Source organism: Halteromyces radiatus (genome assembly GCF_025201355.1).
Source record: "Halteromyces radiatus strain CBS 162.75 chromosome Unknown BX664scaffold_6, whole genome shotgun sequence".
Taxonomy (NCBI): Eukaryota; Fungi; Mucoromycota; class Mucoromycetes; order Mucorales; family Cunninghamellaceae; genus Halteromyces; species Halteromyces radiatus.
The window spans coordinates 57,245-83,088 of NW_026251692.1; the positions used below are offsets into that span (position 1 = coordinate 57,245).

At 33.5% G+C, this 25,844-nt stretch overlaps 10 protein-coding genes across 10 annotated transcripts; 5 read left to right on the plus strand and 5 right to left on the minus strand.

Annotated features, from left to right (window-relative positions):
* Positions 1 to 120: 120 nt before the first annotated feature.
* BX664DRAFT_351255 (uncharacterized protein) lies at positions 121 to 1,416 on the minus strand (the record flags this gene model as incomplete). Its single annotated transcript, XM_051547653.1, has 4 exons — positions 121 to 169; positions 264 to 418; positions 463 to 770; positions 1,374 to 1,416. 4 exons carry the CDS (start codon positions 1,414 to 1,416, stop codon positions 121 to 123), a joined length of 555 nt encoding a protein of 184 aa, XP_051397866.1.
* Positions 1,417 to 2,241: 825 nt separating this feature from the next.
* On the minus strand, positions 2,242 to 3,253 carry BX664DRAFT_374874 (Mob1/phocein; the record flags this gene model as incomplete). Its single annotated transcript, XM_051548706.1, has 3 exons — positions 2,242 to 2,678; positions 2,748 to 2,875; positions 3,171 to 3,253. The coding sequence occupies 3 exons, from the start codon at positions 3,251 to 3,253 to the stop codon at positions 2,434 to 2,436; spliced, it is 456 nt and encodes a 151-aa protein (XP_051397867.1). The 3' UTR covers positions 2,242 to 2,433.
* A 268-nt stretch (positions 3,254 to 3,521) lies between these two features.
* Positions 3,522 to 6,928, minus strand: BX664DRAFT_337026 (transmembrane amino acid transporter protein-domain-containing protein). Its single transcript, XM_051546149.1, has 10 exons — positions 6,860 to 6,928; positions 6,748 to 6,786; positions 6,578 to 6,691; positions 6,242 to 6,367; positions 5,805 to 6,170; positions 5,639 to 5,735; positions 5,498 to 5,566; positions 5,269 to 5,434; positions 5,130 to 5,193; positions 3,522 to 5,049 (listed from the first exon to the last, which is right to left on the minus strand). Exons 1-10 carry the CDS (start codon positions 6,920 to 6,922, stop codon positions 3,859 to 3,861), a joined length of 2,295 nt encoding a protein of 764 aa, XP_051397868.1. The 5' UTR covers positions 6,923 to 6,928; the 3' UTR covers positions 3,522 to 3,858.
* A 3,257-nt stretch (positions 6,929 to 10,185) lies between these two features.
* BX664DRAFT_337031 (uncharacterized protein) lies at positions 10,186 to 12,959 on the plus strand. The gene is made up of 7 exons (XM_051546150.1): positions 10,186 to 10,341; positions 10,464 to 10,862; positions 10,935 to 11,296; positions 11,387 to 11,396; positions 11,469 to 11,592; positions 11,658 to 11,752; positions 11,813 to 12,959. Exons 1-7 carry the CDS (start codon positions 10,231 to 10,233, stop codon positions 12,890 to 12,892), a joined length of 2,181 nt encoding a protein of 726 aa, XP_051397869.1. The 5' UTR covers positions 10,186 to 10,230; the 3' UTR covers positions 12,893 to 12,959.
* Positions 12,960 to 13,091: 132 nt separating this feature from the next.
* Positions 13,092 to 14,488, minus strand: BX664DRAFT_299753 (PQ loop repeat-domain-containing protein). Its single transcript, XM_051542320.1, has 3 exons — positions 14,242 to 14,488; positions 14,075 to 14,148; positions 13,092 to 13,986 (listed from the first exon to the last, which is right to left on the minus strand). The coding sequence occupies exons 1-3, from the start codon at positions 14,418 to 14,420 to the stop codon at positions 13,217 to 13,219; spliced, it is 1,023 nt and encodes a 340-aa protein (XP_051397870.1). The 5' UTR covers positions 14,421 to 14,488; the 3' UTR covers positions 13,092 to 13,216.
* An 860-nt stretch (positions 14,489 to 15,348) lies between these two features.
* BX664DRAFT_166592 (SH3 domain-containing protein) lies at positions 15,349 to 17,365 on the plus strand. The gene is made up of 7 exons (XM_051539960.1): positions 15,349 to 15,400; positions 15,506 to 15,657; positions 15,728 to 15,857; positions 15,924 to 16,099; positions 16,167 to 16,254; positions 16,320 to 16,544; positions 16,614 to 17,365. Exons 1-7 carry the CDS (start codon positions 15,394 to 15,396, stop codon positions 17,177 to 17,179), a joined length of 1,344 nt encoding a protein of 447 aa, XP_051397871.1. The 5' UTR covers positions 15,349 to 15,393; the 3' UTR covers positions 17,180 to 17,365.
* A 262-nt stretch (positions 17,366 to 17,627) lies between these two features.
* Positions 17,628 to 18,649, plus strand: BX664DRAFT_337035 (uncharacterized protein). Its single transcript, XM_051546151.1, has 2 exons — positions 17,628 to 17,919; positions 17,995 to 18,649. The coding sequence occupies exon 2, from the start codon at positions 18,094 to 18,096 to the stop codon at positions 18,451 to 18,453; it is 360 nt and encodes a 119-aa protein (XP_051397872.1). The 5' UTR covers positions 17,628 to 17,919; positions 17,995 to 18,093; the 3' UTR covers positions 18,454 to 18,649.
* A 761-nt stretch (positions 18,650 to 19,410) lies between these two features.
* On the plus strand, positions 19,411 to 20,764 carry BX664DRAFT_337036 (pyridoxal phosphate-dependent transferase). The gene is made up of 3 exons (XM_051546152.1): positions 19,411 to 19,532; positions 19,611 to 19,914; positions 19,978 to 20,764. Exons 1-3 carry the CDS (start codon positions 19,434 to 19,436, stop codon positions 20,697 to 20,699), a joined length of 1,125 nt encoding a protein of 374 aa, XP_051397873.1. The 5' UTR covers positions 19,411 to 19,433; the 3' UTR covers positions 20,700 to 20,764.
* Positions 20,765 to 20,776: 12 nt separating this feature from the next.
* On the minus strand, positions 20,777 to 21,855 carry BX664DRAFT_337040 (eukaryotic mitochondrial regulator protein-domain-containing protein). The gene is made up of 4 exons (XM_051546153.1): positions 21,580 to 21,855; positions 21,315 to 21,509; positions 21,093 to 21,251; positions 20,777 to 21,025 (listed from the first exon to the last, which is right to left on the minus strand). Exons 1-4 carry the CDS (start codon positions 21,829 to 21,831, stop codon positions 20,861 to 20,863), a joined length of 771 nt encoding a protein of 256 aa, XP_051397874.1. The 5' UTR covers positions 21,832 to 21,855; the 3' UTR covers positions 20,777 to 20,860.
* Positions 21,856 to 22,316: 461 nt separating this feature from the next.
* On the plus strand, positions 22,317 to 24,958 carry BX664DRAFT_387196 (uncharacterized protein). The gene is made up of 2 exons (XM_051549371.1): positions 22,317 to 23,384; positions 23,455 to 24,958. The coding sequence occupies exons 1-2, from the start codon at positions 22,706 to 22,708 to the stop codon at positions 24,852 to 24,854; spliced, it is 2,079 nt and encodes a 692-aa protein (XP_051397875.1). The 5' UTR covers positions 22,317 to 22,705; the 3' UTR covers positions 24,855 to 24,958.
* The last annotated feature ends 886 nt before the right edge of the window (positions 24,959 to 25,844 follow it).

The following is a 25,844-nucleotide window of genomic DNA, read 5'->3' on the forward strand; positions in this document are numbered from 1 at the left end:
TAAAGAGAATGAAGTAAAGAAGAAATAATATAACAATGAAGAATGAAATAAAAATAATACAGATATGAGACTAATAAACATTGAGGTATATAGTACATAAAGAATTGGGTGACGATGCTATCAGATATCGTAGATAAACGGATTTGAAGCTTGATATTGGATAGGTCGTCTATAGAAAAAAAAAAAAAAGAATAAGCGTCCATTCACTCAGTTTCAGGTCACTTTTGTTTTGATTCCGTGCCTTTATATATATATATATTTACAAATAAAGCTTGTTGATGATCAAATTCCGACGGTTATCATTGATAGCTTGATTGGCCTTAGTCACACAGTTCGCCAACAGCGTCAACTTGATATTGAGGTCGTCATTTGCCGATAATGGTGATCGTGTCTTTTTCGTCAAAGGTTCCATGAATGCCTTCAAGGATAGTCTTGGTTGTCACAGTGGATTTGCACATAGACCATAAATTTTTCCACATCGCTTTTAGCCAAAACAGCTTCCTGATAATATTGAAAACCGGCCGTGGCTAGAATTTGAAAAAGTCGTGATCCAATCTTTTCTTGTGATAAAGTTTGTTGAGGAGAGTCGTGATCAAATGCCGTCCAGATGGTTGATGGGCGTAGGTTCAAAGGTGAGGTGATGTCAGAGGGTGCATGTGAACGGAGATAGGTGGAGAAGACATTGAATTTCGAGCATAATTGCCTCAAGTGTGGTAAAGCAGAATCAACCTGCACCTGGTCACAATGGGTAGCGTCTAAGATGCCTTGAGCTTGGCCGATAGATTCGTTGTCAAGGAAGATGGAAGTTGGTGCCACAGAAATGGTCGGTAGACGGGCCAATATTCATCGATTTGATATCCAAACGAGCGCTGGAAGCAATTAGCATATTGCCTGTTCGAGTGCCAATGATTAGCTTTGAATGTCAAGAACACGACAGGAGAAATGGCATAGTATCAATAAGTAACTATATATGTGCTTATGAGAATATATTAGTTGTTTGATGTAGAAGAATGCAAACAATGTAAAAGTAATTGTTGACCGAAGATAACGGATAGCCCTTTAGAAATAAAATAACGTATTTATATCTAAACTAAAGAAAGGAGAGATTAACTAATGTATCATCGTTGTAATGAGGAGAACAAAAGGGATCAAAACTAGAAGGAAAGAGAAGAAGAGAAAGAAAAAAGGGAAGGTGATAAAAAAACAAAGAAACAAAAAAGAAGTAAATAAATAAATAATAAAACTCAGACATATGCATGATTTTTTTTTTTTATTCCTTGTTGTCGTTGTCGTTGTCGTTATCATTGTCACTGTGGCCATACTCAATATCATTGATTTTTTCTAGTGATCGTGCTGGTGGATCCCATTTGCACGAAACACCATGAGAGTCGAGATACGATTTCGTTGTTCTGGCATTTTTTAACAATTTCGAGCAGAATGGACATTCAAAATGACCTTCTTCTTTCTTCCTAAGAGTCGTATCCGCTGGACCATAAGAAACCACTATAACATGATCCACCCGATGATGCTTTCATTTTGCTGATGTGGAGAATATCTGGTCGTAGATTTTGCATACGTACGTTGCCATAGTGATTACGAGGGGAAGGACAGGGACGAACTTCTTTTTTTTTTCGTTAGAATTTGGAAACTCTATGATTGGCCCACTAGAATTTCCTAGTGGTTGCCTAAAAAAGAATACTTGAGAGCAAATGATTGGGTTGAAAAACAATATAAAAATACAGCCAGCAGTTCATTTTGTATGTTGCCTGTTGGATGAGGGCGAGGAAACTAGATGTCTGTCGTAGTGAATGGGGACAATGATTGTAATACTGGTAGTGGGGTGGGGTTGATCGTTCACTCACCCAAAATTATGACTGTAATTTTTACTCTAGCAATCATATTAAGCTTTTACATGCGACGAGTGACTTTTCTACATTGTTTAGACAACGCTCTATTTTATTTCCGTTAAATCTTTCTTTTTCTCACCAGGAGAGGCATATTGGTAGCATCAACAATAACCGTGTTCATTGTAAACTCGGTGTAAGCAAAAAAAAAAAAGGAGCAACATGGATTTAATATATTTTTAAGTAATGGCTTGGCATCAACTGTTTTTTAAAGTGTCGAACACTTTCACAGCACAGTTCGTCCTTTATACAGGCCGATTTTCCATACACCGTGATTATCACAGCTTCACTTTATATAAGCAACTCTTTCCTATAGATCATCCAATCAATCATCAGCGTGTATATATATATGTATGGAAGAAACTTATTTCCTTTTGCCATTTTATTTTTCTTCACAGTAATATACGATATGATTTGAAAGAGTACATGGATTTCAACATTATATGGACTGAAAATGAGATGATTGACAAGTGAATATATATATATAAAAGCGGGGATAATCAAGGGAATGATCTTCAATATGTTTATTTTATATCATTTCATTCTTAATATAGATATCGATTAACGGTTGCAATGGTTGTAATTCCTTCTTATCCAATAAGTCAAATTCTCTGCTAAAAGAGATAAAATGGGCAAATAGCGAGTTGAAATGAGGTTCTTCGTGGAGAGAAAGTACCTTATCATAGTGATGATAATAAATATGAGCAAACAATCGAAACAATTGACTAAAGATACGTCGTACCACAACGATCATTTCGCGGGGGAAATCTCGACCTAATAATGATGAATAATATTATTAGTATACACGATGCAGATGAAATCAGTATTAATCTATATACATACCAGCTTTGGTGGGGAATATAGATTCATCACTCAATAAGTTTTCTATACTTGTTGCCATGTAATCAATATACTGAGGAGCAGGGAGTTTTAGTTTCTTTGACTGACTATCTGTCCAGGTATATTCGACACTATATAAAAACATAGAACATTCATTTTAGTCCAGTGAAATAAAGTCAAACCATTATGAGAACTCTTTTGAGAAAAAGAAATTACCTAGAACCAGCACACATTGTTGGACAGGTATGTGAGGTGCAGAAGTCAGTTAATGACCCATAAAACAAATTAAGATAATGGAAGAATTCAAAAGCTTATTAAAAAAAAAAAAAAAAAAGGAGTTAAATGAATAAAGATAATGAGAACGAAATATGAAAGGAAATAAACCATAAAGTTGACCCCTCCTCTCTATTATTATATCATCATCACTTACTATTAAATGCAAGCCATTCGTTAGCATCAACATATTTAGGTAGTTCGATCACAGTCTTGAAGTTGCCTTTCACAAGCATATGAGTGACATATGGATAACATAGAAATAAAGGTTTTGTGGATGCTATATTGCCAGTTGATGTTGACGACGATGACGTTGATTTATTTTTGGCTGCTTTGTTTCGTTTCCCACCAAGGCTATGAATGTCAAATGTATATTATAAACCTTTTTTTTTTATCTTTATACGGTCTATATTCTTACCTAAAGTTAAGGAAACTCATATTACAAGTCTATGTGAAAGGTATTTGAGAAAGAGAGGTACAAGAAAGAAAAAAAAATTTTGACTTCTCAGTAGAAAATATGCTGGTGAACCAACTTTGGTTGAGAACTTTTTTTTTCTTTTTTCTGGGGCGGGGCGTAAAGATTTATGTGGTTACAAGATTTTATTGGTTGTTCTTCTTTTGTTTTGTAGTGGAGCTTTTTATTATTTGAAAAGGGAAATTCTATATTGCAAAAAAGAAAAAAAAATCATATATCATCATTATCGTCATTTCTTTGTATTTAAACAATTTATTAGTATTACAGATATATAATAGAGTGAGGGTAAAAAAAAAAAAAAAATTTAAAGATCGATCAATCAAAGAGGATAGTTTCTATCAAAAAAGGTTTCGTTCTCTTGTTTTTTCAACCAAATACATCATTTCCTAATCCAAGTAAAGTAACATCGTAAATGATCATGAAAACAATGGCAATACCCATAACACCACTGGAGAGCACAGCCAAATAAAAAGGATTGAATCGTTTACGCTTCTTGAATGCGATAAATTTGCCACGTAACATATCTTCCTGCGTTTGTTCGTCTTCCAGATCATCATCTTGTTTTAATGTTTCATCAACTATTTTTTCGTCTATTTGACCATCACCGCCACCATGTTCGTAAGGGGTTACCACAGATGATCTGACGGATAATACACTGGCAATCATGGAATGAGGATTGTTTGTTCCTTGCTGAGTTGGTGAATGAGGTGTCTGTTGATAAGTTGAAGTAGGATGATGACGATGTTGTTGTTGTTGTGATTGCTGTGTGGGTGAGGATGGTGCAGGTCTAGACATATCAGGTGAAAGACTACCAGCTGGATGTCGTTGTTTGGGTGATTGAGGTTGTAATCGTTTGCTTTGCGGTTGTTGTGTATCAGTAGGAGAGCTCACGATAACAGCATCAGTAGTAGTAGTAGAAGCAGCTCCAATAGGTGTAGAATTTGAATCCGTGATGCCAAGTCCTTTGGCAGATGCTAATGTTGAACCAGTATTACCTGCTGAAGATGCAGTTGAAAGACGAGGTGAATCTACATGAGTTGTTGTTACTAGCATAGTAGGAGATGTAGGAGGTCGAGATGTATCAATACGAGGTGAATCCTTTGCCTGTTCCGTTTCAATTTCACTACACACGATGGTTGGAATGACAGCTGCTGCTTGAGGATCATTAGCACCATAACGAGGAGAAGTAGGAGGACTGAACATGGAATGACTGATGACCGATTGATCAGCCACGCGACTGCCCAAAGGAAATTTAGGTGACCGACTGAAATGAGATTGTTGTTCCAAACGACTAAGTTTATTGGATGGTGCAATATTAGATCGACGGATGGAAATGGAACAGTCATCTTCTGGATTATACATCACCACGCTGTTTTTCTTTTCCTCTTCGGTTTGTTCATCGACTGCTCCACCAATACTGCTGGCGGCTTTAGGTGACATGGGTAAGGCAAGTCCAGATGTTGCAGCAGCCTCCTGCTGTTGATTGTAAGGTTCTACTGAAGCAACCACTCGACGAGACACAAAGTAAAGCACAAAAGGTAGGATAAAATTCACAGTCTATGGTAAAAAGAAAAGTAGGATATAAGTTTCTATTCCTTTCTTTCTCTCTCTCTTTTTTTTTTATTAGTATTTCTTACCGATTGGAAGAAGAGACTACTCCAATTTTGTATTGTACCAATATAATCCTTTGTTTGCAAGGGACTATGTAATTAAAGAATAAATAAATAAATGGTGGAAAAAGAGAGCAACAATGAAAACGGAAAGAAATTCACTTACATGCAAACAAACCATGGTAAGAAGTTTGACCAGAAAACAGCCCATGGTCTACTACAAATTTGTCCACGTAAAAGATTGGATCGAATGACAATGGTGAATACTGGAATTGAGGTTACTAAAGCTGCCACTGGAAACAAGTAACAAGTCACTAATGATGCCGTGCTTCCTAATCAATTTAAAAAAAAAAAATGGAGTCAATAAGGAATTAAATTATGAAAAGTCCATTTACCATTTTGGCTGAGAATAGCAAGGATATCACTTGAAGCTGACATTTGATACGCCATGGCCCCGCAAATTCCTAAAAAAAGAAAAGGGATGAGTTTAATACTGATGACGTTATATATATATATATATATATATATATGTTTACCAAGAAGGATATAAAATATTGTAGAGATGATCACAGAAATCCATAATACTTTATGAATATTCACATTAGGTTTAAGACTATTAACCCATGATGGTATCTTTTAGAAATAGTGATAAAACAGAGAGATGAGAATGAGATTTGATATATAGCTGTTATTCTGATTTACCGTTGTAATATAACTGTAATTGAATATGACAATACCAAGGACAGTTGTAGAATTTGCCCCAGATGCTGGAAGAAGAGAAGGGTCAAATCCATTTTGACCAAATGCTACCAACCATTGAATAAGAATTCCAATCAGCACAATAAAGGAGGTCATTTGGACAGCAATATTTTCCACCAAACTAAAAAAGCCCAAAGGCATTACCATCACCAAGGTCAAAAGATATCCAAAGGTGAAGATATAATAATCACTTGATGGAAATGGGGAATTACCCTCAGTGACTTGAGAAGTTTGACAGAACCATCCTCCAGGAGAAACACCCAAACCACAAGTACCTTTGAAAATAGTGATCAACATACCATCAAATGTCTATAACAATATATATATACAAAGATTAAGGTCTAATATCAAAGATAAGACTGAACGATCTTGATATTTACCTGAGCGGCCAAGATAATACTTGAAACATTAACAGCTTGAAGGGCAATAAATAACATGATTTGAAAAAAATAATGATATTTTTTGCCCAAGTAAACTTGAGCTATAGTAGTCAATTCAACCTTGGCCTAATACCAATATGTGAAGATAAAATGACATTATTTTTTATTTTTATTTTTATTTTTATTTTTATTTTTATTTTTATTTTTATTTTTATTTTTATTTTTATTTTTATTTTTATTTTTATTTTTATTTTTATTTTTATTTTTATTTTTATTTTTATTTTTATTTTTATTTTTATTTTTATTTTTATTTTTATTTTTATTTTTTTTTCTTACTTGAAATTTTTCATTGCCACGGATATTGGAAAGAGCTTCACATACAAAAAGAGCAGAACAACCTGATAAAAAAGCAACAATGATAAAGATAAACACAGGAGCTGCCCATCCGGACTAAAATAGATTAATGTAAGTCAATGATGATTTAAATAGAGAAAAAATCAACTTACCTGCTGGAACATAGCAGGAATGGTGGATAAGCCTGGACCCTAAAATAGAAAAAAAAATTTAAATAGAACCTTTCTTACAATATTAAATCAAATTAAATATATGAATTCTTACTGTCATGGAGGAGACTAACAAAGCTGTACTGCCAAAACTTCCAATCCCGCTGGTAGTAGACATGTTTGATAAGAAGAAGAAGAAGAAAAAAAAAACAAAGAGTGGAAAGAAAAATACGAAAATCGGGCGATACTAATTTATATAAACAAAAAATCAGGTCAGGCGGATGAATCACTTCCTTTTTGTTATTACGCCGTTTTTGCGTTACCAAATAGTGTATAGACGATCTACAGGAAAGGATCAAATTGAAAAGAGGAAAATATACCACGAGAAAAGAATAACGTTTCAGAAAAGTAGTAAAAAGAAAAAAAGAAAAAGAAAAAAAAAAAGCAAATAAAAAAAGAAAGTTATGTGTGTACTCACTATTTCAGGTAAATAAAACCATAAAAGGAGAAGAAAATTCACCTCTCATTGGATTACCGCCCTAGATCGTTTCAAAAAAGATTCGCCGTCTCAAACCTTTTGTTCCCCTATCAAAAATAATAACAACTTTTTTGGATTTCTATCTGGAATCATCCATTTATCTTGATGATGTGTCTAACTTAAAATAATAATAATATAATAATAATAATAATATATATTACTTTTTTGATGCTTATACCGTCTTTGTTTTTCTTTTTTTAAAAATAGTTTATAGTGAGTGATGGACGTTACCCAGATCGCACAGAAAATCTTCTCTTTTGAATATTTTCATTACCAAGTATGGCTAAAATAGAGTACACCAACTTTCCGGATTTGCAATGATTTTAACTAAAAGTAATTTGTTTCAAGAAATAAAAGAACTGTCTATCTTTTTTTTTTTTTTTTTTACAACAATAACAATATTAATGATAACAATAATAACATTTTCCTACAAACTAAACTACTACTTGCATATTATCATTCTTTGATATCTTTTCCAAAACCTAAGATAATTCTAAAAGTCATTCTTTATATCAGCCGATTTTCCGAAACAAATAAATTCTTTCATTACTATTCTAGAGAAAATATATGCAAATTTAGAAAAATGGATGAACGGCAAACCATACCTTTTTTATTATTAATTCAAATCAGGAAATCACCAATGATGATGATGTATAATCGTTGGACTGCAGCACTTAATTGTTTATATGAACAATGACTTATGAAAGACAACAATCATCATAACAATTATACTTCATCGTTTTATCTCTCAGATAAGACATTTCTTTATTTAGCATAACGCCCATCTTTTTTTTTTTTTTGTTTTTTGACGCAATGCCATGCTCCCATTCAATCCATATCGACTTTCTTTTAGTACCAAAAAAAAAAAAAAAAGATTCTCTGTAAAATATATAGAACACGTGGGCAGCTTACTTTTGGTAGGACAAACGGAAGAACAGTATCCATCAATCTAAGACCACACCCCCTCTTACCCTATTATCCTTTTTTCCAGGAAAAATTGATTATCTCTAACAAATCAATTTCAAAGACTAATTATGGAAAAATTATTTTTTTTTCATCTTACGTGATATCATAATATGTCTCGATATCATGATGTATTGTTTTCTCATGCGAATATTGTATCCGTCTAATCCAATACCGATCAGTCACCCATATTCTAAAAATAATAATAACAAGGGTTGATCTCTGATAGCCAAATTATAACAAAACTCAAAAAAATAGTATTATCATAAGTTTCGATTTTTATTGATACAAGGACAATAAGAAGTAAATAAATGTGCATAATCAAAGATAAAAAGACAATCTAAAAAAAATGCGAGCTACCGGACCTAGATCTATCATCCCATGGCAGTCTTGGTTCTTTCCTGTTTTTCGATTGTCATAAAGTGATGTAGGCACATGAAATTGTCAAATTTTAGGGAAAAGGGGATAAATTCAAGTTGGATAACGATGTAAAAATAAATCTATTTCTTTGTTTAAATAGATGGGTTTACCTTATGACGCGTCAAGAAGCATTTCTTATGCTAGAAATGTGTTGCACAACTGGTATCTTCGCTTTGCTTCTTGCCGAATATAAGTCCGTTCCGTATCTTATATATACTGTGTTCACTGAGATCATACTGTTTTACTATACGACATACATCTTTTGATTCATCAGATGAAGTGAAGCATTTCCAGAAGTTTCAAAAGAAAAAAAAAAAAAAGATATGACTCCCTTGAAAAAAATAGGGAGAGATATTCTCGATTGTGATTGGACAATTCCACGGTAAAAATCAGTTTGCGGATGGGTGTAACTTACAATAGTTGAGAGCATTCATGTTACTTGCGGTATATGGAAAGTATGAAACTGGTCCAAGTTTTTGTAATCTTAAGATGATGATACTATTACTTTGATAATAATAGTGATGATTGGTATGTAGTGCCTTGAGTAATGATCACATTTCATCCAAATATAAAGTAACTTGAATCATAATATTTGAAAATAATGATATACAGATACAACTTAGGATGATTGTTTCCTTAAGAATGGTCAAAGAGCATTTGATTATGCAATCTTTTTATTGTTTGTTAAAAATTTGAGTTGATCTTTGACGAACAGAAAGAAAAAATAAAATAAAGAACCATGGATGTATTTACATAAAACTATTATTAGATGATCATGATTAATCATCAAAGAGAAAATATGGGAAAATAAAAGTGGATGAGATCAGTAAAAATGGATGAGAATAGTAAAAGTAGATGAGACTGTTTAACACCAAACAAAAAAAAAAAAAAAAGAAAGAAAATCAATTATCCAAGGATGTTCTTGACATATCAATCATTATTCAATATGATTGGAACATGGACCAAAAAAAAAAAAAAAAGATGACTAGATATCCTTGTATGCAGATCAAGAAATAGCTATTTGACAACATTTGTGCAAATTTTCCTTGAAAAACATCGACCCACTAATATAATTTCTTTGATTAAAAGAAATTCTAACATGTAAGCAGTTGACCACAAAAAAAATCATGCACCAAATTGAAAAAGTATCGGAACGGAGAGTGAATTCATCAATATGAACAATATTGGATTCAGTGATTTCATTTGTGGAAAAAAAAAGTGGTTCCTTGAAAGGATAATGAATCTTTGTTTTGAGCCAATCGTACTTCAGCAATCAATCCAAACAATAAAATATTCATTGTTAAAGTATACAGCATAATGACAAAGTTCTAAGAAAACATTTCCTTCTATTTTAGAGTGATGTATTCAAATATCGAATATGGTTGGAATATGAAGGTTTCTTTAGTGTAACGAAGAGTAATGAAAACGTGACGCATACCCCCCCTTCCAAACGTCGTTTTTAAGAAATCACGCACAAACCGATATTTTCTCTTTTTCCTTTTTTTTTTCTTTTATCTACTTTTCTTTTTCCCTTATAACTACTTTCACTTTTCTTATAAAAGAATATGTCAGTAGTTTCTGCTCAAAGTAAGAGATCCACTCGACCACCTTCTGCGCCGGGACAAGATGACTTGTTATCTGTTTCAAGTCGACAAAGACAATCCAAGAAAGATGAAGTAAAACCCAACCTCTTTCTTCTTTTTTTTTTTCCCACTTTTATCAAAAAACAAGGTTATTATTATTATTATTATCTAATATATTTTATTATTACTATTATTATTGTTCTATTGGACATTAGGCTATCCGAAAAAAAATTGAAAACGAATTGAGTAAAAAACGTTCTACGTCTACGAAACTTAAACAACAAGGAGGTCCTAGTAATAGAAAGATAGCAGGCACTGTATCTGCCCTGAGGCCAGCTCAAGCCTTGACCATACGTGAACATATCTTGGTGATTGAAGCTGCTCAATTAATGGCTGCCAAACGCAGTGATTGTGTTCTTGTAGTAGATGATGAAGATCACCTTAGTGGAATTTTTACGGCCAAGGACTTGGCCTATCGTGTAGTAGCTGAGAACCAAGATGCTCGAGCTATCACTGTCTCTGATATTATGACCCATAAACCTCTTTGTGTGACCGCAGACACAAGTGCTCAGGACGCTTTAAATTTGATGGTGTCTCGTGGTTTCCGTCATTTGGTATACATATTTTACTTATTTTTTTTTAAAAAAAAATCTAATACTTTTTCTTTTATTATTATTATTATTTAGCCTGTTTGTAATGAAGAAGGTGATATTTTTGGATTATTGGATATCACTAAATGTCTATATGAAGCTTTGAACAAGATGGAAAGAGCGTATGGTTCTTCTAGAAAATTATATGATGCCTTGGAAGGAGTAGAAAGAGAATGGGTGAATAGTCCAGTTCAATTTGTTGCGTATATGGAAGCATTACGTGATAAAATGTCTTGCCCTGACTTGTCTAGTGTATTAGATGATCCTCATCAACAGGATGCTGCCGTACAAGTCCCTGTGAAAGCTCAAGTTCGTGATGTAGCCAAACTAATGAAGGATTATCATACTACAGCTGTTCTCGTTATGGATCATGGTGGATTGGCTGGTATTTTTACAACGTGAGTTTGATTTTAGTGCACTTTTGATTGATAGATGAAAAGTAATGGTTGATTGACTGATTCTTTTTTTTTTTTTTTTTTTACGTTTAGCAAAGACATTGTACGAATCCACAGAGAAAGAAAAAAAAAAGAGTTTATTTATACTAATGATAATTTGGTGATCGTTTTATAGGTATTACGAGTCATTGCTGCTGGTCTACAACCTGATAATTGCTCTGTAGTAAGAGTAATGACACCTCATCCACGATGTTGCTTACCAACAACCACCATACTTGAAGCCTTAAAGATCATGCACGGTAAGCAAGATGATGAGAACCAATACATATATATAAGCTTTTTTTTTTTTTTTTTTTTTTTGAAGATGGCCACTTTTTGAATTTACCAGTGGTTGATGAAGACAAACATATCATTGGCTTGGTGGATGTACTCCGACTGACATATGCTACCTTAGAACAGGTAAAAAAAAAAAAATTATAAATACATCTTGTTCACAATGTTTTCTTTTCCTTCAAATAGATTAATAGTATCGAAGGGAATGATACCGAAGGTGGTGCAAGTAAATTTTGGAATAATATTGCCGCAGCTGGGGATCATACAACCGTCAATGAATCAGACTCTGTCATCTCAGATTCGCTTTCGCAAGCAGCAAACTCACATATGTTTCGATCCCCATCAGCTACACCACAACCCGACATGCAACATCATTCATCCTCGTCACCATATGCAGGTCATCGAGATCCTACTGATGATATTGATATGCTAGTTCAACCTGGGGACAGTGCATCTATGCTAAACGGTAATAGAGATGATGCAGGATCGGTTGTTTCGTCTACTGTGTCTGCAGCTATAGGTACCTTCTCATTCAAATTCAATTATGGTTCAAAAACCTATCGCTTCCGTAGCAACGATCATTCCTTTGGTGACCTGAAAGCAATAGTAAGGCAAAAGATCATGGTGGATCATCTATCTTTATCGCAATCCTATGTGAATATCCAGAAATCAACAAAAGATATCCATGTTGATGGGGATGATAATAATAATGACCAACAAGAGATTGACCAAGAGGACGATTCCTGGCTGACTATTTCATATGTGGATGATGAAAATGATCAAGTGCTTATGACAACAGACGCTGATGTACAAGAGGCTGTTCAATTGACCAAGAAAATGGGACGTGATCGTGTGAGATTGTTTGTTCATGATACTCTGATGGACAGTGTACCTGAACCTCCTTCTGCTCAACCCACTGTACAACAATCAGTATCGCCCCCATCGTCTCCACCAGCCATAGAAATAGCATCTCCATCGGATTCAATGGATAAAGATACAGATACCGCTCATACTTCTTCCAATCAAGGTGTCCCCAACAAACGGAAACAAAAGAAAGGAAAATCATCAATACGTAAAACTACGGATGATGAAACAGATGATGATACTGATACGGAATCAACAAAAAGAGACTATGCAAAGGAATTCAATCTGCCAATTCCTCAGGATTTGTTACTCCCTGCTGCTGTCACCTTCTTGGGTGTCGTTATATTGGGTGTATTTGCCATTTCTAGATTGACTGGAAACTCCTCTAATTCAAGATATTAAAACTAATCAAACTAATTTTATGAATAAACGCTCTAGTTCTCCACTGGAACTTCTTTTTTTTTTTTTTTTTTTTCAAAGTGGAAGGTTTATTTTTATTGATTGGTGTGAATGACGATGGATGATAAACGGATAATGATGAGAGAAAAAAAAAATATAAAAGTGAAAAGGTAACGACGTCAAGTTGAATATATTTTCAATGTAAAGTATATAACAAAAGTCATTTTTATTAATTAATAAACATTCGTCATGAAAGAAAAAAAGATAATAAAACTATGTACATATAAATACAATATAAAAATAATAATTTGAAAGGGGGGGATATTATTATTGTTCAATGTCATTTTCTATCTCTACATGAGGATTATATGCAAGGTATTGACCAAAGATAGTAGCATCAAAACAAAGTGTACCAGCACTTCCCAAAAGATAAGGCACGGCCTCTAACATGGATTTACGAGTAGCATGAGGATTGGTAAAAATACTCAATACATAAGTCAAGTTACCACATGCAGCAAAAAAGAAGAGAGCCATTGATAATCCTTCCACTGACCGGCGTTGGAAATTCTTGATGATTTGAGGTAAACGAGATGATAAGTATAAAAAGGTACAGACCCATGCAAAGAATCTCCCCATCCATAACATTTCATCGTCGTTATCTATATTCGTCATCCAATATGTCATGCTGTCATTCGTGTCATCATATGATACCACAGTAGGTGATACAAATGATGATGTAGTGAGATTGGTGGTATTCAGGGTTGTATAATAAAAACCGAATAAACCCAACATCATCAGTGTTTTTGTGCTTTGATAAGAAGATTTACCCTTGTGATCATTTAGTAAATGAGTCTGTTCAGTAGTATTGTGATTGAGTATTGGACTGGCTACAGTACCATCATGTGCTGATGTAGTAATCTTGATTTCTTCACCATTTCTACTATGTATCCAGCGTCGAAGTCGATTGTCGGAAAATTTCACATAATAAAGGTATTGGAAACATAAAATGGTATCAATGATGATGAAGTATATAGACAAATATAACTGAAATGGTAATTGATGAGTGGCGATGCATCCGATAAAATTGGCAATGTCCCCTTAAAAAGGTAAAAATAGAAAAATGTTATTTTGCTTTGTTTACATTTGTTTTTTTTTTTTTTGTTTTTGTTTTTTATGTTATTTTACCAGTGAGCCAAACAGTTAAGAATGAAAATGATAATGATTCAGCATCTCCCAATCTATAATTCTTAATGACTTGACTATAATCAATCAGAAGAAAAAAAATAATCTATATTATTAGTATGATTTCTTTTTTTTTTTCTTTATATTGATAATTATAATAATAAACTTACGGCATTTGAGCATTTAACCAACAAAATATAGATAGATATCCAAGTAATAAACTAATACATTCCTGCCATCCATATACACAATCCCCAAACAATGAATAAATCCATTGTATATAAGGTAACCCATCTACTACTGGCGTACAAGTTTCTGTTGTGATGCTTACTACTGCTGATGGTAACATGTTAGGTATATGCTTGTATTATTTAATAAAATCCAATAAAGAAAAAAAAAAAGAAAAAGAGAGAAACGATATAAAAATTGACTAAAAAAAAAAAAGAAGAGGAAAAGAAAATCAATTCTATTAAATAGTATTTCGAAAAAAGAAAAAAATAGATTATATGGTCTGCATTTCCGGAGTTGATTTTGATAAATCAAATCTTTTTGGATTACTATATTTGGAGAAGAACATATGATGATCCAATCAGCATCCATGTTACCATGTCTACATCTGGAATGATTTTCTTTTTTTTTTTTACCCCATAATATCAGTATCCTCAGGTCACGCGACTAACAATTGAGTTTCTTTGGTTTCCCTTCAATCATCCTTCCGATGTTCCCTTTTATCTCCAAGAAAGGAGTGGGGGGAACAGATAAGGGGTAATTTTAGAAGAAAAGGAGAGAAGAAAAGGAAATTTCCAACTCAAATCTATACATCTCACTCTAATTACCTTATAAGGTGACTTCTCACCAAGATGAAGTTAAATAGTTGAATTTTTGTTTGTTATGCCGATCTACGTGTAATATTCTCTTTTTCTCACTTTTTTCACTCACATGTTTTTTTTTTTTTTAATAATAATATTCGAATAGCAGGATTTGAATAGGTTGTAACTAAAAATCATTTAAGGATGACTGGATCCTTTAACAACAATAAATGTATTAAAATATATATGCACATTGGAAATCATTTTGTTTCTTTTATACACCCTATTTTTTTTCTTGATTATTATTTTCTTGGTAAGTTATGTTCTTATCTTATTTGGATACAAGGAATAATGGTCTTCTTCTTTTCCTTATAGCCAATGATGAATGAAGGGAAGGACACTTGACCAATTAAAATTCCGCTAATTCATGAAAAAAGCAACAACTCTGGTCCCACTTGTTTTTCTTCTCTTTATTCTTTCTCTTCTCTTTTCATATATATATATATTTACAGCATGACTGGTAAAATAACATTTATCAAATAATAATAACGATATCAAGTCTTACAAACACAAAAGATACAATATAAAAAAAAAGAAGCTAATGTTTTATGTATTTTTAATTTAGATACTGTCGTTGCCCATCACGACTATGAAGCTCAGCAAGATGATGAACTTTCCTTTGTTGCTGGTGATATCATCAAAGTGACTGATCACTCCAATACTGACTGGTGGTTGGGAACTAAACAAGATGGTTCTTCTGGTTATTTTCCAAGTAACGTATGTATATTTATTTTCAAAAAAAAAGAGAAACTATTCATTTACCTTTCCCTTTCTGTTTTGGTTATAGTTTGTGGATGCAGCTGTTGAAAAAGATGATAACAAAGTTACTTCAACACCTATAACAACTGAACAAGAACCAAAACAACCTACTACTGTTGCCAATGATGTTGCTACTGAACAAAAGGACGAAATAAAAGGTATATACTACTTTCTTATTACTAGCTCTCTTTTTTACTCAACCATTTTCTATAACCTTAATATAGAACCTCAACAACAACAATCTATCGGTATGGCACGTGTCATGGAAGATTACGCTATGCAAGAAGATGATGAATTAACTTTACACAAGGGTGGTATTGTGGTTCTTTATGAACGATCGGATGATGGTGTATGGCTTAAAGGGGAAATCAATGGAAAACAAGGTCGATTTCCTGCCAAGGTAATGAAAATGAGGATGAATTCATTAATGATGCGGAGGTTTAATATTCACTATTTTTGGTTTATAGTATGTCGAAGATATTGATATGCCTGGAAGACCTGATCTTGGTGTTGGCCATGGTGAATCTACGAGTGGTGATTCTACTGAAGGGACAAGTAATATATATATAAAAAAAAGAAAAAGAAAATACTGATGTCCATTATTATAAATATATATATAGGCAAGGCTGGACCTCCTGGTGGGTTCAAACTGGCTGCTTTTGGTGTCAAACAAGGCGGTATTGGAAGTGTATTAGCTGGTGGTTTTCCAACTTTGAAAAAAACAAGTACAAGTGCTCCCAAAGCTCCTACAAATGATCATGAAGAAACATCTACTACTACTACGACTCAACCAACTGCTCAACCTACTGATCAAACTATAAACGAACCTATGGCAAAAGCAACCTGTAAGTTTTACTGAAAAATAAAAACGAGAAGGATATCACATTTACTGAAACTTTCGTCATGCAAATTAGTGGGCAAGGCTATTGTTCTTCATCCTTACAATGCAGAAAATCAAGATGAACTGAATCTGATTCGTGGTGAATATATTGAAATTTTGGACCGTAATGCTGATGAAGGATGGTGGGAAGGAAGAAATGAAAAGAATCAAACTGGTGTATTTCCCAGCAATTTTGTCAAGGAAATCGAACATGATCAACAAGCCCCTCCTCCTCCTGTTCGATCTCGAAAATCTGTTGCTTCTGTTGGTGCTGCCACTGCTTCTCCAATCATTCCTTCTGAATCAAGACCTTTTTCTACACCCGCATCATCTCTTCAACGATCTGATCTATCATCGCGCGTCGTTCCTCCTCCCATTCAACGATTGCCACCTCTTCCTGATTCTCAACCTAACCCTGTCACTTCTCCCACGGCATCATCTTCCGAAGGACATCAAAACGACAATGAAGACGAAAAAGAAACTATCAAATCATCCAAGGATGAGAAGGAAAAACCATCTCCCATCACACCAACCATTACTGAAAATCAAAAGACAAATCATGGCGATAATGATTCATTTGAATTTGAAGGTAATAATTAAAAAAAGAAGTATGGTTGAAATTATTTATGGAATCTTAATCATCATATCATTTTATAGGCACTCCTGTTGGTGACTCTCAAGATATCAATGTGGATGAACCTACGACAACAACGACTACCAACACTTCTCATGCTGTTGCCAATGTTGATAAACCGGACCAAGAAAAATCATTATCTTCTTCATTACAATCACCACGATCCCCTGCTAAGGAAGAAAGTACGGAAGAGCAATCTGTAGTTACAGAACAAGAACAAAAGGAAACAGTGGAACAACCCCAGCAACCTGTGGAATCTATTGTGGAGGAAGAAAAGGAAAAGGAACAACTGGAAATACCTGAGAATACCACCAATGTTTCACAAGTGAAAGATCAAGATGACCAACCACAACAAGAGAAAGATGAAACAACCTCGGATATCAAGGACATATCTTCTTCTACTACTACTACTACTGCTGCTGCTGCTGCTGCTGCTGCGCCTGCCTTGGAGAAAGAGCCACAAACAGAAGATGAGGTTACTAACATTTTGGAAAAAGAACCAGCAAACATTGAAACTACAAACAACGAAGAAGAAATCCCAAAGAAGAATATTGACTTGGCAGAGGCTTTACCTACTAGTGGACCTCGATTGACTTTACCCAGTCGTACTAGTCGACCTAGTAATCGTGCCAGTCCTCGACGACCTCCTACCAATACCAATGATAGTCCTAGTCAAACTGAACTTTTACAACAAGAACTGGAAAAGGTAAGAAAAAAGAAAGTATTAGGAAAATAAACATCTTACCTAAAACTATATATATATATATATTGTATTGTTTAGGCTCCTGAAGAAGAGAAGCCAGTGGATCAATCTTCACCTTCTTCACCACCTCCAAAACCAATCAAACCCATCTTTGCCAAATTCCCTACACCTTTTGCTATGGGAGGAGAGGGCATCTCGGCCAAGAATTTGAAGCCTGTACAAAGACGAATGTTTGAACCTGCTCCAGCCCATGAATCGACTGTGACCACATCCAATGATGATGATAAGAATGAAGAACCTCGACCTACTGGTGGTGTTCGCGGTTTGGCGTCTCGATTTGCTGGCATTCCTCCTAGTGGTGGTGGTAATGAAGTATTGGAAACCAAATTGAAGAATTTTACCAAGAATGAGGTGGACAAAGTACGCAAGGAATTTGAAAAGACACTATCTGAAGAAAGAGCAAAACGTGAAGCATTGGAACAATTGGTTAACTCTTTGGTGGAAACTATTGATCAATTACAAAAAGGTTCTTTATGATAATTAAGGATTCTAGAATGTAAGCCTTTTTTGATATTCTTTTTCTTTTTTTTTTTTTTATTTTTAGTATGAATAGGATTAGAATAGAAGGTTTTTTTTTTATTTTATCCAATAAACAAACAAACAAACAAAAGAGACATTGTATAATTGTTGTCATTTGTCTAAAGGCATAGAATTCATCAGGGACAGACTTTTTATTATTTCAAAAGATTTGACCACACCCACATATATATATATATGTATATATATATATATATAGAGTTTACATGCGTCTGATACGTTCCTACATAAATATACCAATTTTTGTTTCACACTGAATAACAATTCTTTATTTGTATCAAAGAAATGATATACAAAAAATAATAATAAAAATAAAAATAAAAGAGGCTATTTGATTATCCAACTGCCCAAAAAGACAATTATTCACCATATCCATCGATGAATTTATTTTCCACGGTCTTCATCCAATCAGAACGAAAGATAAGTTCAGTCTGGAATATCCATTTTGGGATAGTTGGAAATGTCACTCAGGATTTAAGAATCCAACACGATAACGTTTAAATTCATCATCATGAGCACTCTGTGTTTTCTCCAATAAAAAGACCAAAAAAAAAAGGAATAAATGCTAATTTATTAGCAGTAACAAGAAGAAGAAGAAGAAGAAGAAAAGTGATTTATTTTGATTGTATTACTTTTTTTTTGATATTATTTAAGGCATTGGAGTCTTGATAAACAGGGCATCAGCTGCCAAAATAAAAATAAAAGAGAATAGACCGACGAATCGGGATAGCTATTTCCCACGGTTTGCTTAATAGATTTCGTACTAATCTCACTTTGAAAATTTCCCGTCTTTATTGGCAAGTGTCGCTGTCATTTAAAAATAAAAATATTTTTTCCCTTTTTTTTCATTTTTTTTTTTTCATTCTTTCATTTCTTATCACTCTATTTTTTTTTTTTTTTTTTTTTTTTTTACAAATATAATGACTTTATATGATTTAACTAGTGATACCGCCACTCAACCTACGGATGAGATGTTTGATATCATGAAAACGGCTTCTAGAGGGGATGATGTATTCTCAGTAAGTGAATAAAATATGTCGATCAAATAAAATGCAGAAATCACAATAATCGATAACACGTCATTTCCATTTATATAGCAAGATACCTCAGTTCATGAATTAGAACAATATATGGCCGATTTACTGGGTCATGAAGCCGCCTTATTTGGTACATCAGGTACAATGACTAATCAATTAGGATTACGTTGTTGGTTACTTCATCCTCCTCAATCTGTCTTATGTGATTCTCGTGCTCATGTTCATGTGCATGAATGTGGAGGTATTGCTTATCATTCTCAAGCTGCTGTCACTCCTGTGATTGCCTCCAATGGTATTTATTTAACTAAGGAAGATGTGGAAGCTCATATTAGTACTGATACCCTTTGTGGTGCTCCAACTAAAGGTATTAAAAGGAAAAAAAAAATAAGATGATTATATAAACTTTCCTTTTTTTTTTTATGTCTAGTGATTTCTCTTGAAAATACATTAAATGGGACAATCATGCCAATTCATGAAATTCAAAGAATCAGTGAACTTGCCCGTTCTCGAGGTATCAAAATGCATTTGGATGGAGCTCGATTATTTGAAGCATCACAAGCCACGGGTGTAAGCATGAAGGAATATGGTCAATGGTTTGATAGTGTATCTGTATGTCTATCCAAAGGAGCGGGTGCACCTATCGGATCTATCTTGGTAAGCAACAAACAAACAATCCAACATGCTCGTCATCTTCGCAAATTGATGGGAGGTGGTTGGCGTCAGGCTGGCATGTTGGCCAAAGCGGCTCTTCATTGCATCAAGACTGTTGTGCCCACCATGCCACAGACTCATCAGTTGACACGTCGCCTGGCTGATGGCCTTGTCGATCTTGGCTTCAAACTTGTTGTGCCTTGTCACACCAATATGTTGTTCATCGATTTCAGCCCTCTCACTACCGCCACCATCGCCGTGCCACTTTTAGAACAACATAATATCAAGATCTCAAATACCCCAGGGTCCTCATTGTGTCGTATCGTTTTACATTATCAAATCACTTCCGACGTTGTCGATCGTTTCTTATCTCTTGCCACTGATTTGGCGGCTAAACATAAAATTACCCCTTCTGGTGATAGTGCTATCTGTTCTCGTTCTTCTTCTGTAGTCAGTTCTGTTACTGATCTTTCTAGTGCATATCCTTCTGTTCAATAATTTATAAATACTTTTTATATATAATAATAAAAAATCATCACGTTTCATTTTAATGTTTTTTTTTATTTATTTAAATAAGGAAATAATGACAATAAAAAAAAAAAGAAAAGAGGAAAAAAAAAAAGAAGAATGATGATGAGGGAGGGGGGGATTTTTCTATTCTATTGACTACTTGTATCTACAATAACAAATTTACTTGCTTTCTTGGAGGATGAGGTGTTGTCTTGTGATTGAGTTGCTGAAGGTTTGAATTTAGCTTCTTCTAAAGCAATACTTTGTTTTTCCAATAACTTGTAAGGTTTTCGATTCAATACATTGGCAGCATCCTATTCAAAATAAATAAATAAATATTGAGTTTGATGACATCCTTAATTTTTTTTTTTTTTTTTTTACCTTGGAAGTGAATTCAGCATCTTCTTCTATCAACTTGAATCTAGGTTTACTGACATTGGGGAAAATATCAATTAATGGTTCTTGCAATAAAACGGCAGGTTGATCAGCACCCATATATTGTTCCATGCCTTTGGTGAATTGACGTTGTAAAGGAATACCCTAAAAAAAAGTATTTTATTTAGAATTCAATTTATATTTAACTATATAATATATTTTACTTACTGAAGCTTCCATTTCTTTTTCACTTGCTTTCAATTTCAAAATAGCTTCTACACGTTTTAAAGAATATCCAAATTTACCAGCCAATTGTCGAATAGTCCATACTTCAGGATCAGATACATACAATTGATAGATTTCTTCACGTTTGGCGTCAGAAAGAGGAGGTCTAGGTTGAAAAAGTGGATTCTTAGGGAAAGGCTAAAAATAAAAATAAATAAAAATAAAAATGAGTAGTCTATTAATTAATGAATATAATTCATATATTTACTGTCATGCCAAGATAATTGGTTGTGCCTTCAGCAGGTCTTGTATATCTACTTCCAATAGATTGAGCCCATTCATGGAATCGTCGTCTTCTTCGAGAAAGTTTGATTGGTTCTTGTTGTTGTTCTTCTTCTGATTCAATAGTATTATTATCTTGAGTTTCTTGTGATAATCTTAATAAAGTTGTACTAAAAGTTCGATGTTGTGTATGAATGAGTGTTTTCACTCTAATAGGTTGAAGAAAAGAACGAAGCATATGGAATAAATGAAAAAAAAAAAAAAGATAAAAAAAAAAAGAAAAAGAAAAAAGAATTCTCTTCTCTCTCTCTCTCTCCCCCTTGTTCAGCTGGCTGAGAGAGGAAAAGAGTAGTAAACTTTGTGCTGTGTAGGAAATTGAAACCAAGCCACTTTAATATTATTATGATGATTTATTATAATTTTCTTTTCTTGTATCATCACCATCAAATCCTTTCAAAATTTAAATAATAAATTTTTTTTTAAAATTGTATTTTGATCAAAATGAAATAAAATAAATAAATAAATAATAAAAAAAAAACAAGTTTATATTATATATAAAATGGCTACGCTTTTTTATTTTTATTTTTTTTTTTTTTTATTATTTTATAACAAAAACCTTGGGCTGAAGAACTCTATTGATTGGCTAAGCTCAAACCTCCGCTGGTTTCTCTTTTCTTTTTTCTTTTCTTTTTTTTTTTTTTTTTTTACTTCAGTTCCCTTTTTGAATAGAACCTTGTCCTTTTTTTTCTTAGTATAACTTCCCTTAACTATCTCTTCCTTTATTCTCTTATATAAAAAAGTCTCCATCTCCATCTTTGTGTGATTAAACTCATTTTGTGTGGGGTATTCTATCTTTCTCTCTCTCTCACTCTCTCTCTCTCACACTCTCTCACTCTCTCACTCTCATACATACACACGAACGCACACACACATACACATTCTTTTCCTTTTTTTTTTTATTTTTATTTTTTTTTTTCCATCTATTCAATTACATCATATATCTATTCTATATTAGATATAACTCTCCTCTTATATACCTCTTTTAGATCTCTTGTTTATTTAAAACAAAAAAAAAACTTATTTATTCAACATATGACAATATTATATTAATCATGTCACAACATTCAATATTCTTCTTATTATTACTATTATTACCTTTATCACATCGACAACGACCACGAAACAAAACTATCATCTACAATCATTATTATTATTATTATTCAATATTATTATTATTATTATTACCTTCATTAGTATCAACTCAATCAATTATCAATAATGGATGTATTTCCTTATCAACTTCAAAAGCCTGTCCTTCATACAACAAATATTATATTGGCGTTCCAGTATTAACAAGATATGGTCTCAATCCAAACCTAACTACTATTGACGAATTTGACCAAGGTGTAAACTATTATACTACAAGTGCTTATAGCTATGTCAACAGTTTGGAATGTTTTTCAGCTTACACCAATACCTCCAACCTCACCTTTCCTTATGCTCGTTATTCAAAAACTCGTTTTTGTGCTGCTTTGGTACAAGACTCTGATTCATCTTTACCTTGCAATTATAAATATAATGTGAATCCTATGCCTTTATGTCAATCTACTTGTCATCTATGGTTAAATAGTGTAAAAAATATTGTAACTGATAACATTACTGCCTGTCCAAATCAAGGTTCAATGACTGAAGATTTTCCTAATCTTGCTTCTTCTTGTGATTATTGGGCTGGTTATAATGGTACTACTGGAAATTGTATTGATGGTACTGTTAATGAACCAAATTATTGTGGTAAGTTATATATATATATATATATATATATATACAACAAGAAACTCAACTTTTTTTTTTTTAAATTTAGGATTCAATGATACCGATGGTGCATGCGCATATTGTCAAAAGAATGGTACTGATACTTGTTGTCAAACAATATCTTCATGTCCCAAACAAGGTGGTTTATCAGTAGGTGCAATCATTGGAATAGTGGTAGCAGCTGTGGTGATGATGGTATTATTGGGTTTGGCATTCTTTTGTTTCTGTTGTAAACGACAAAAACGAATTCGAAAAGAAAACAGTTTCTCTTTCAAGACATATATTCCTCCTCAACAACATCAATCAACAGTGGAAGAAACTGATCAATATTCAGGGAATAAGGTATTACTTCAAGATGATGATCCAATACGAGGTACAACTATGGCTACAGCTCAAATGATGACTGGCACTATGAATTCAAATGGAACTCGACATACTCATCAAAGTCATTTATCCGATCCTTTTGGTGATCATTATGAAGTCATTTCATTAGCCAATAATGCTACAACTACTACAAATACACCTACACCTACAGCATCAACGTCAGCTACTTTGATTCCCACAACAACAACATCTGGAGCTTTGGTTTCTTTGGATACAAATCCTGTCACAGCATCTACTACTCCACCACCAACAACAACAACAACAATTGAAGATGGAGAACCAGCCTATGAAGAAGAATTTTACAAAGTGATACATCCTTATCCCCCTCAAGTCAATGATGAATTAGGATTACAAGTGGGTGATATTGTATGTTTAGCTATGGGTTTTGATGATGGTTGGGCTTTAGGTTTCAATGTCACCACTGGTATGAAAGGTGTATTCCCATTAGTATGTGTCTCTCTTATTCCTCCTTCGGTTTTGGAACAATTATTGATCTCCTCCAATGAAGAAGATGTGACAAATGATGGTGTTGGATCTTTTTCATCCAAAGTATTAGTAGAAGAAGATGATTCAGTATTCGATCAAGGCAACAACAACAATAATAGTAATGGAAATTCATCACGATTATCAAGATCTTCACAACTTGCTATTAGTATACGAAGGATTCGTGAAGATATGCGACGATCTATGAGTTTATCTTCATCTACTACAACATCCACCAATCATCATCATCATCATCAACCTTCTCCACTTTCCGCCAACAATAGCATTTCAAGATCATTCAAAGATCATTTATCATCACCCTCACTTTTATCACATCAAACAACAGCAGCCAATATTCCAAGGCGGACAGCAAGTAGAGGACGATCGTCTCATAACAACAATAATAATATTGCAACAAGTACCAATTATGCTGAATGTGATAGTCCTACTTCACCGACACATCAAACTCCATTATTTAATGACACCAATCATCATTTACATCAACCTTCTTCTCCAATCACCAATGGTATGGAATCCTTTGAAATGTATCATCAGCATCCAAAACAAGAATCATCAGTGTAGTTTTTTTTTTCTTCTTATATATATATATTTATATAGTATTGTTTATTTTGATCTTCATTTTTTTTCTTTTCAATCATAATAAAACCATCATTTGATTCTCCCTCCCTCTCTCTCTGTGAAATAAACTGTATTACATTTTTTTCGTTTAAAAGACGAATTGCAAGAGACTCTTCATATGACCAATATATCTACATGATAATTAAAGATATGAATATGAAATAAAAACAAGAATGTTCATCATCAATAGAGATTTCTAATGAGCTTTCAAATGATATAAAAAAATAGACAAATCGAAAATACGATGAGACCGTTGGTAGTGTTTTTATTTCAATTAGAATTGAATGAGAAAAAAAAAAAAAAAAGAAAAAAAAAAAAAAAAAACTATTCTTAAATGACGACAAGCTGAGATATTTTAGTTACACAATATTATCAGTCTAGATACGACACCCTCCTTTGTTCATCCCCAGAGACATTTTCATGAGCAATCATGTTGAGAGCACTCTTTCTATTGGTGTGAGTCGCCTTTGACGAGTGGATGCCCACTTTTTTAAACTCTTTGACGTAAAATTTGTGTTGCGTGTGATAATTAAGGCCAGTAAATCTATCTTTTTTTATAAAAAAAAGTATTGTACCAACCGGATCGTCTTGTGAAATCAGGCAATTGTTCATTTTCATAATGGAATCTTGAATAAAGATACAGCACGAGACCTCCAATCGAGCACAATCGAACATCCTTGTGCCTTACGGCTGCACCGTACTGGGTTTTACCAAACTGATCGGCTTTACCAAAATCAATCGTGGCGACTAACGCCATAAGAAGAGCGATCTCTTCGTTCGCTATCTTGAGGCTGAAGAGATCAGGTAACTGTAATCCAAGAATAGTTTCGCTTCGACAGAGCGTCAAATGGCTTACCAAAAAGCACACACGATTACGGCAGCCAACGCTATTATTCTTTTCCTTCATGAAATATTCATTGATCTTTAAAAGCT

Excerpts from the sequence above, each read along its gene's own strand:
- BX664DRAFT_337035 (XM_051546151.1), top strand. The coding sequence starts at position 18,094 with ATGGGAGGAGAGGGCATCTCGGCCAAGAATTTGAAGCCTGTACAAAGA.
- BX664DRAFT_337026 (XM_051546149.1), bottom strand. The coding sequence starts at position 6,922 with ATGTCTACTACCAGCGGGATTGGAAGTTTTGGCAGTACAGCTTTGTTA. Across the intron at positions 6,692-6,747 it reads TTCCTGCTATGTTCCAGCAG|TCCGGATGGGCAGCTCCTGT; the intron begins GTAAGTTGATTT and ends AATCTATTTTAG. Across the intron at positions 5,050-5,129 it reads GTAGTCTCTTCTTCCAATCG|ACTGTGAATTTTATCCTACC; the intron begins GTAAGAAATACT and ends TTTTTACCATAG.
- BX664DRAFT_337040 (XM_051546153.1), bottom strand. The coding sequence starts at position 21,831 with ATGCTTCGTTCTTTTCTTCAACCTATTAGAGTGAAAACACTCATTCAT. Across the intron at positions 21,252-21,314 it reads AAAAAGAAATGGAAGCTTCA|GGTATTCCTTTACAACGTCA; the intron begins GTAAGTAAAATA and ends ACTTTTTTTTAG. Across the intron at positions 21,026-21,092 it reads ATGCTGAATTCACTTCCAAG|GATGCTGCCAATGTATTGAA; the intron begins GTAAAAAAAAAA and ends TATTTTGAATAG.
- BX664DRAFT_387196 (XM_051549371.1), top strand. The coding sequence starts at position 22,706 with ATGTCACAACATTCAATATTCTTCTTATTATTACTATTATTACCTTTA. Across the intron at positions 23,385-23,454 it reads TAATGAACCAAATTATTGTG|GATTCAATGATACCGATGGT; the intron begins GTAAGTTATATA and ends TTTTAAATTTAG.
- BX664DRAFT_337036 (XM_051546152.1), top strand. The coding sequence starts at position 19,434 with ATGACTTTATATGATTTAACTAGTGATACCGCCACTCAACCTACGGAT. Across the intron at positions 19,533-19,610 it reads GAGGGGATGATGTATTCTCA|CAAGATACCTCAGTTCATGA; the intron begins GTAAGTGAATAA and ends CCATTTATATAG. Across the intron at positions 19,915-19,977 it reads TTGTGGTGCTCCAACTAAAG|TGATTTCTCTTGAAAATACA; the intron begins GTATTAAAAGGA and ends TTTTATGTCTAG.
- BX664DRAFT_299753 (XM_051542320.1), bottom strand. The coding sequence starts at position 14,420 with ATGTTACCATCAGCAGTAGTAAGCATCACAACAGAAACTTGTACGCCA. Across the intron at positions 14,149-14,241 it reads TGGTTAAATGCTCAAATGCC|TCAAGTCATTAAGAATTATA; the intron begins GTAAGTTTATTA and ends GATTGATTATAG. Across the intron at positions 13,987-14,074 it reads CTTAACTGTTTGGCTCACTG|GGGACATTGCCAATTTTATC; the intron begins GTAAAATAACAT and ends TACCTTTTTAAG.
- BX664DRAFT_166592 (XM_051539960.1), top strand. Across the intron at positions 15,658-15,727 it reads CTGGTTATTTTCCAAGTAAC|TTTGTGGATGCAGCTGTTGA; the intron begins GTATGTATATTT and ends TTTTGGTTATAG. Across the intron at positions 16,255-16,319 it reads TGATTCTACTGAAGGGACAA|GCAAGGCTGGACCTCCTGGT; the intron begins GTAATATATATA and ends ATATATATATAG.
- BX664DRAFT_337031 (XM_051546150.1), top strand. The coding sequence starts at position 10,231 with ATGTCAGTAGTTTCTGCTCAAAGTAAGAGATCCACTCGACCACCTTCT. Across the intron at positions 10,342-10,463 it reads GACAATCCAAGAAAGATGAA|GCTATCCGAAAAAAAATTGA; the intron begins GTAAAACCCAAC and ends ATTGGACATTAG. Across the intron at positions 11,753-11,812 it reads CATATGCTACCTTAGAACAG|ATTAATAGTATCGAAGGGAA; the intron begins GTAAAAAAAAAA and ends TCCTTCAAATAG.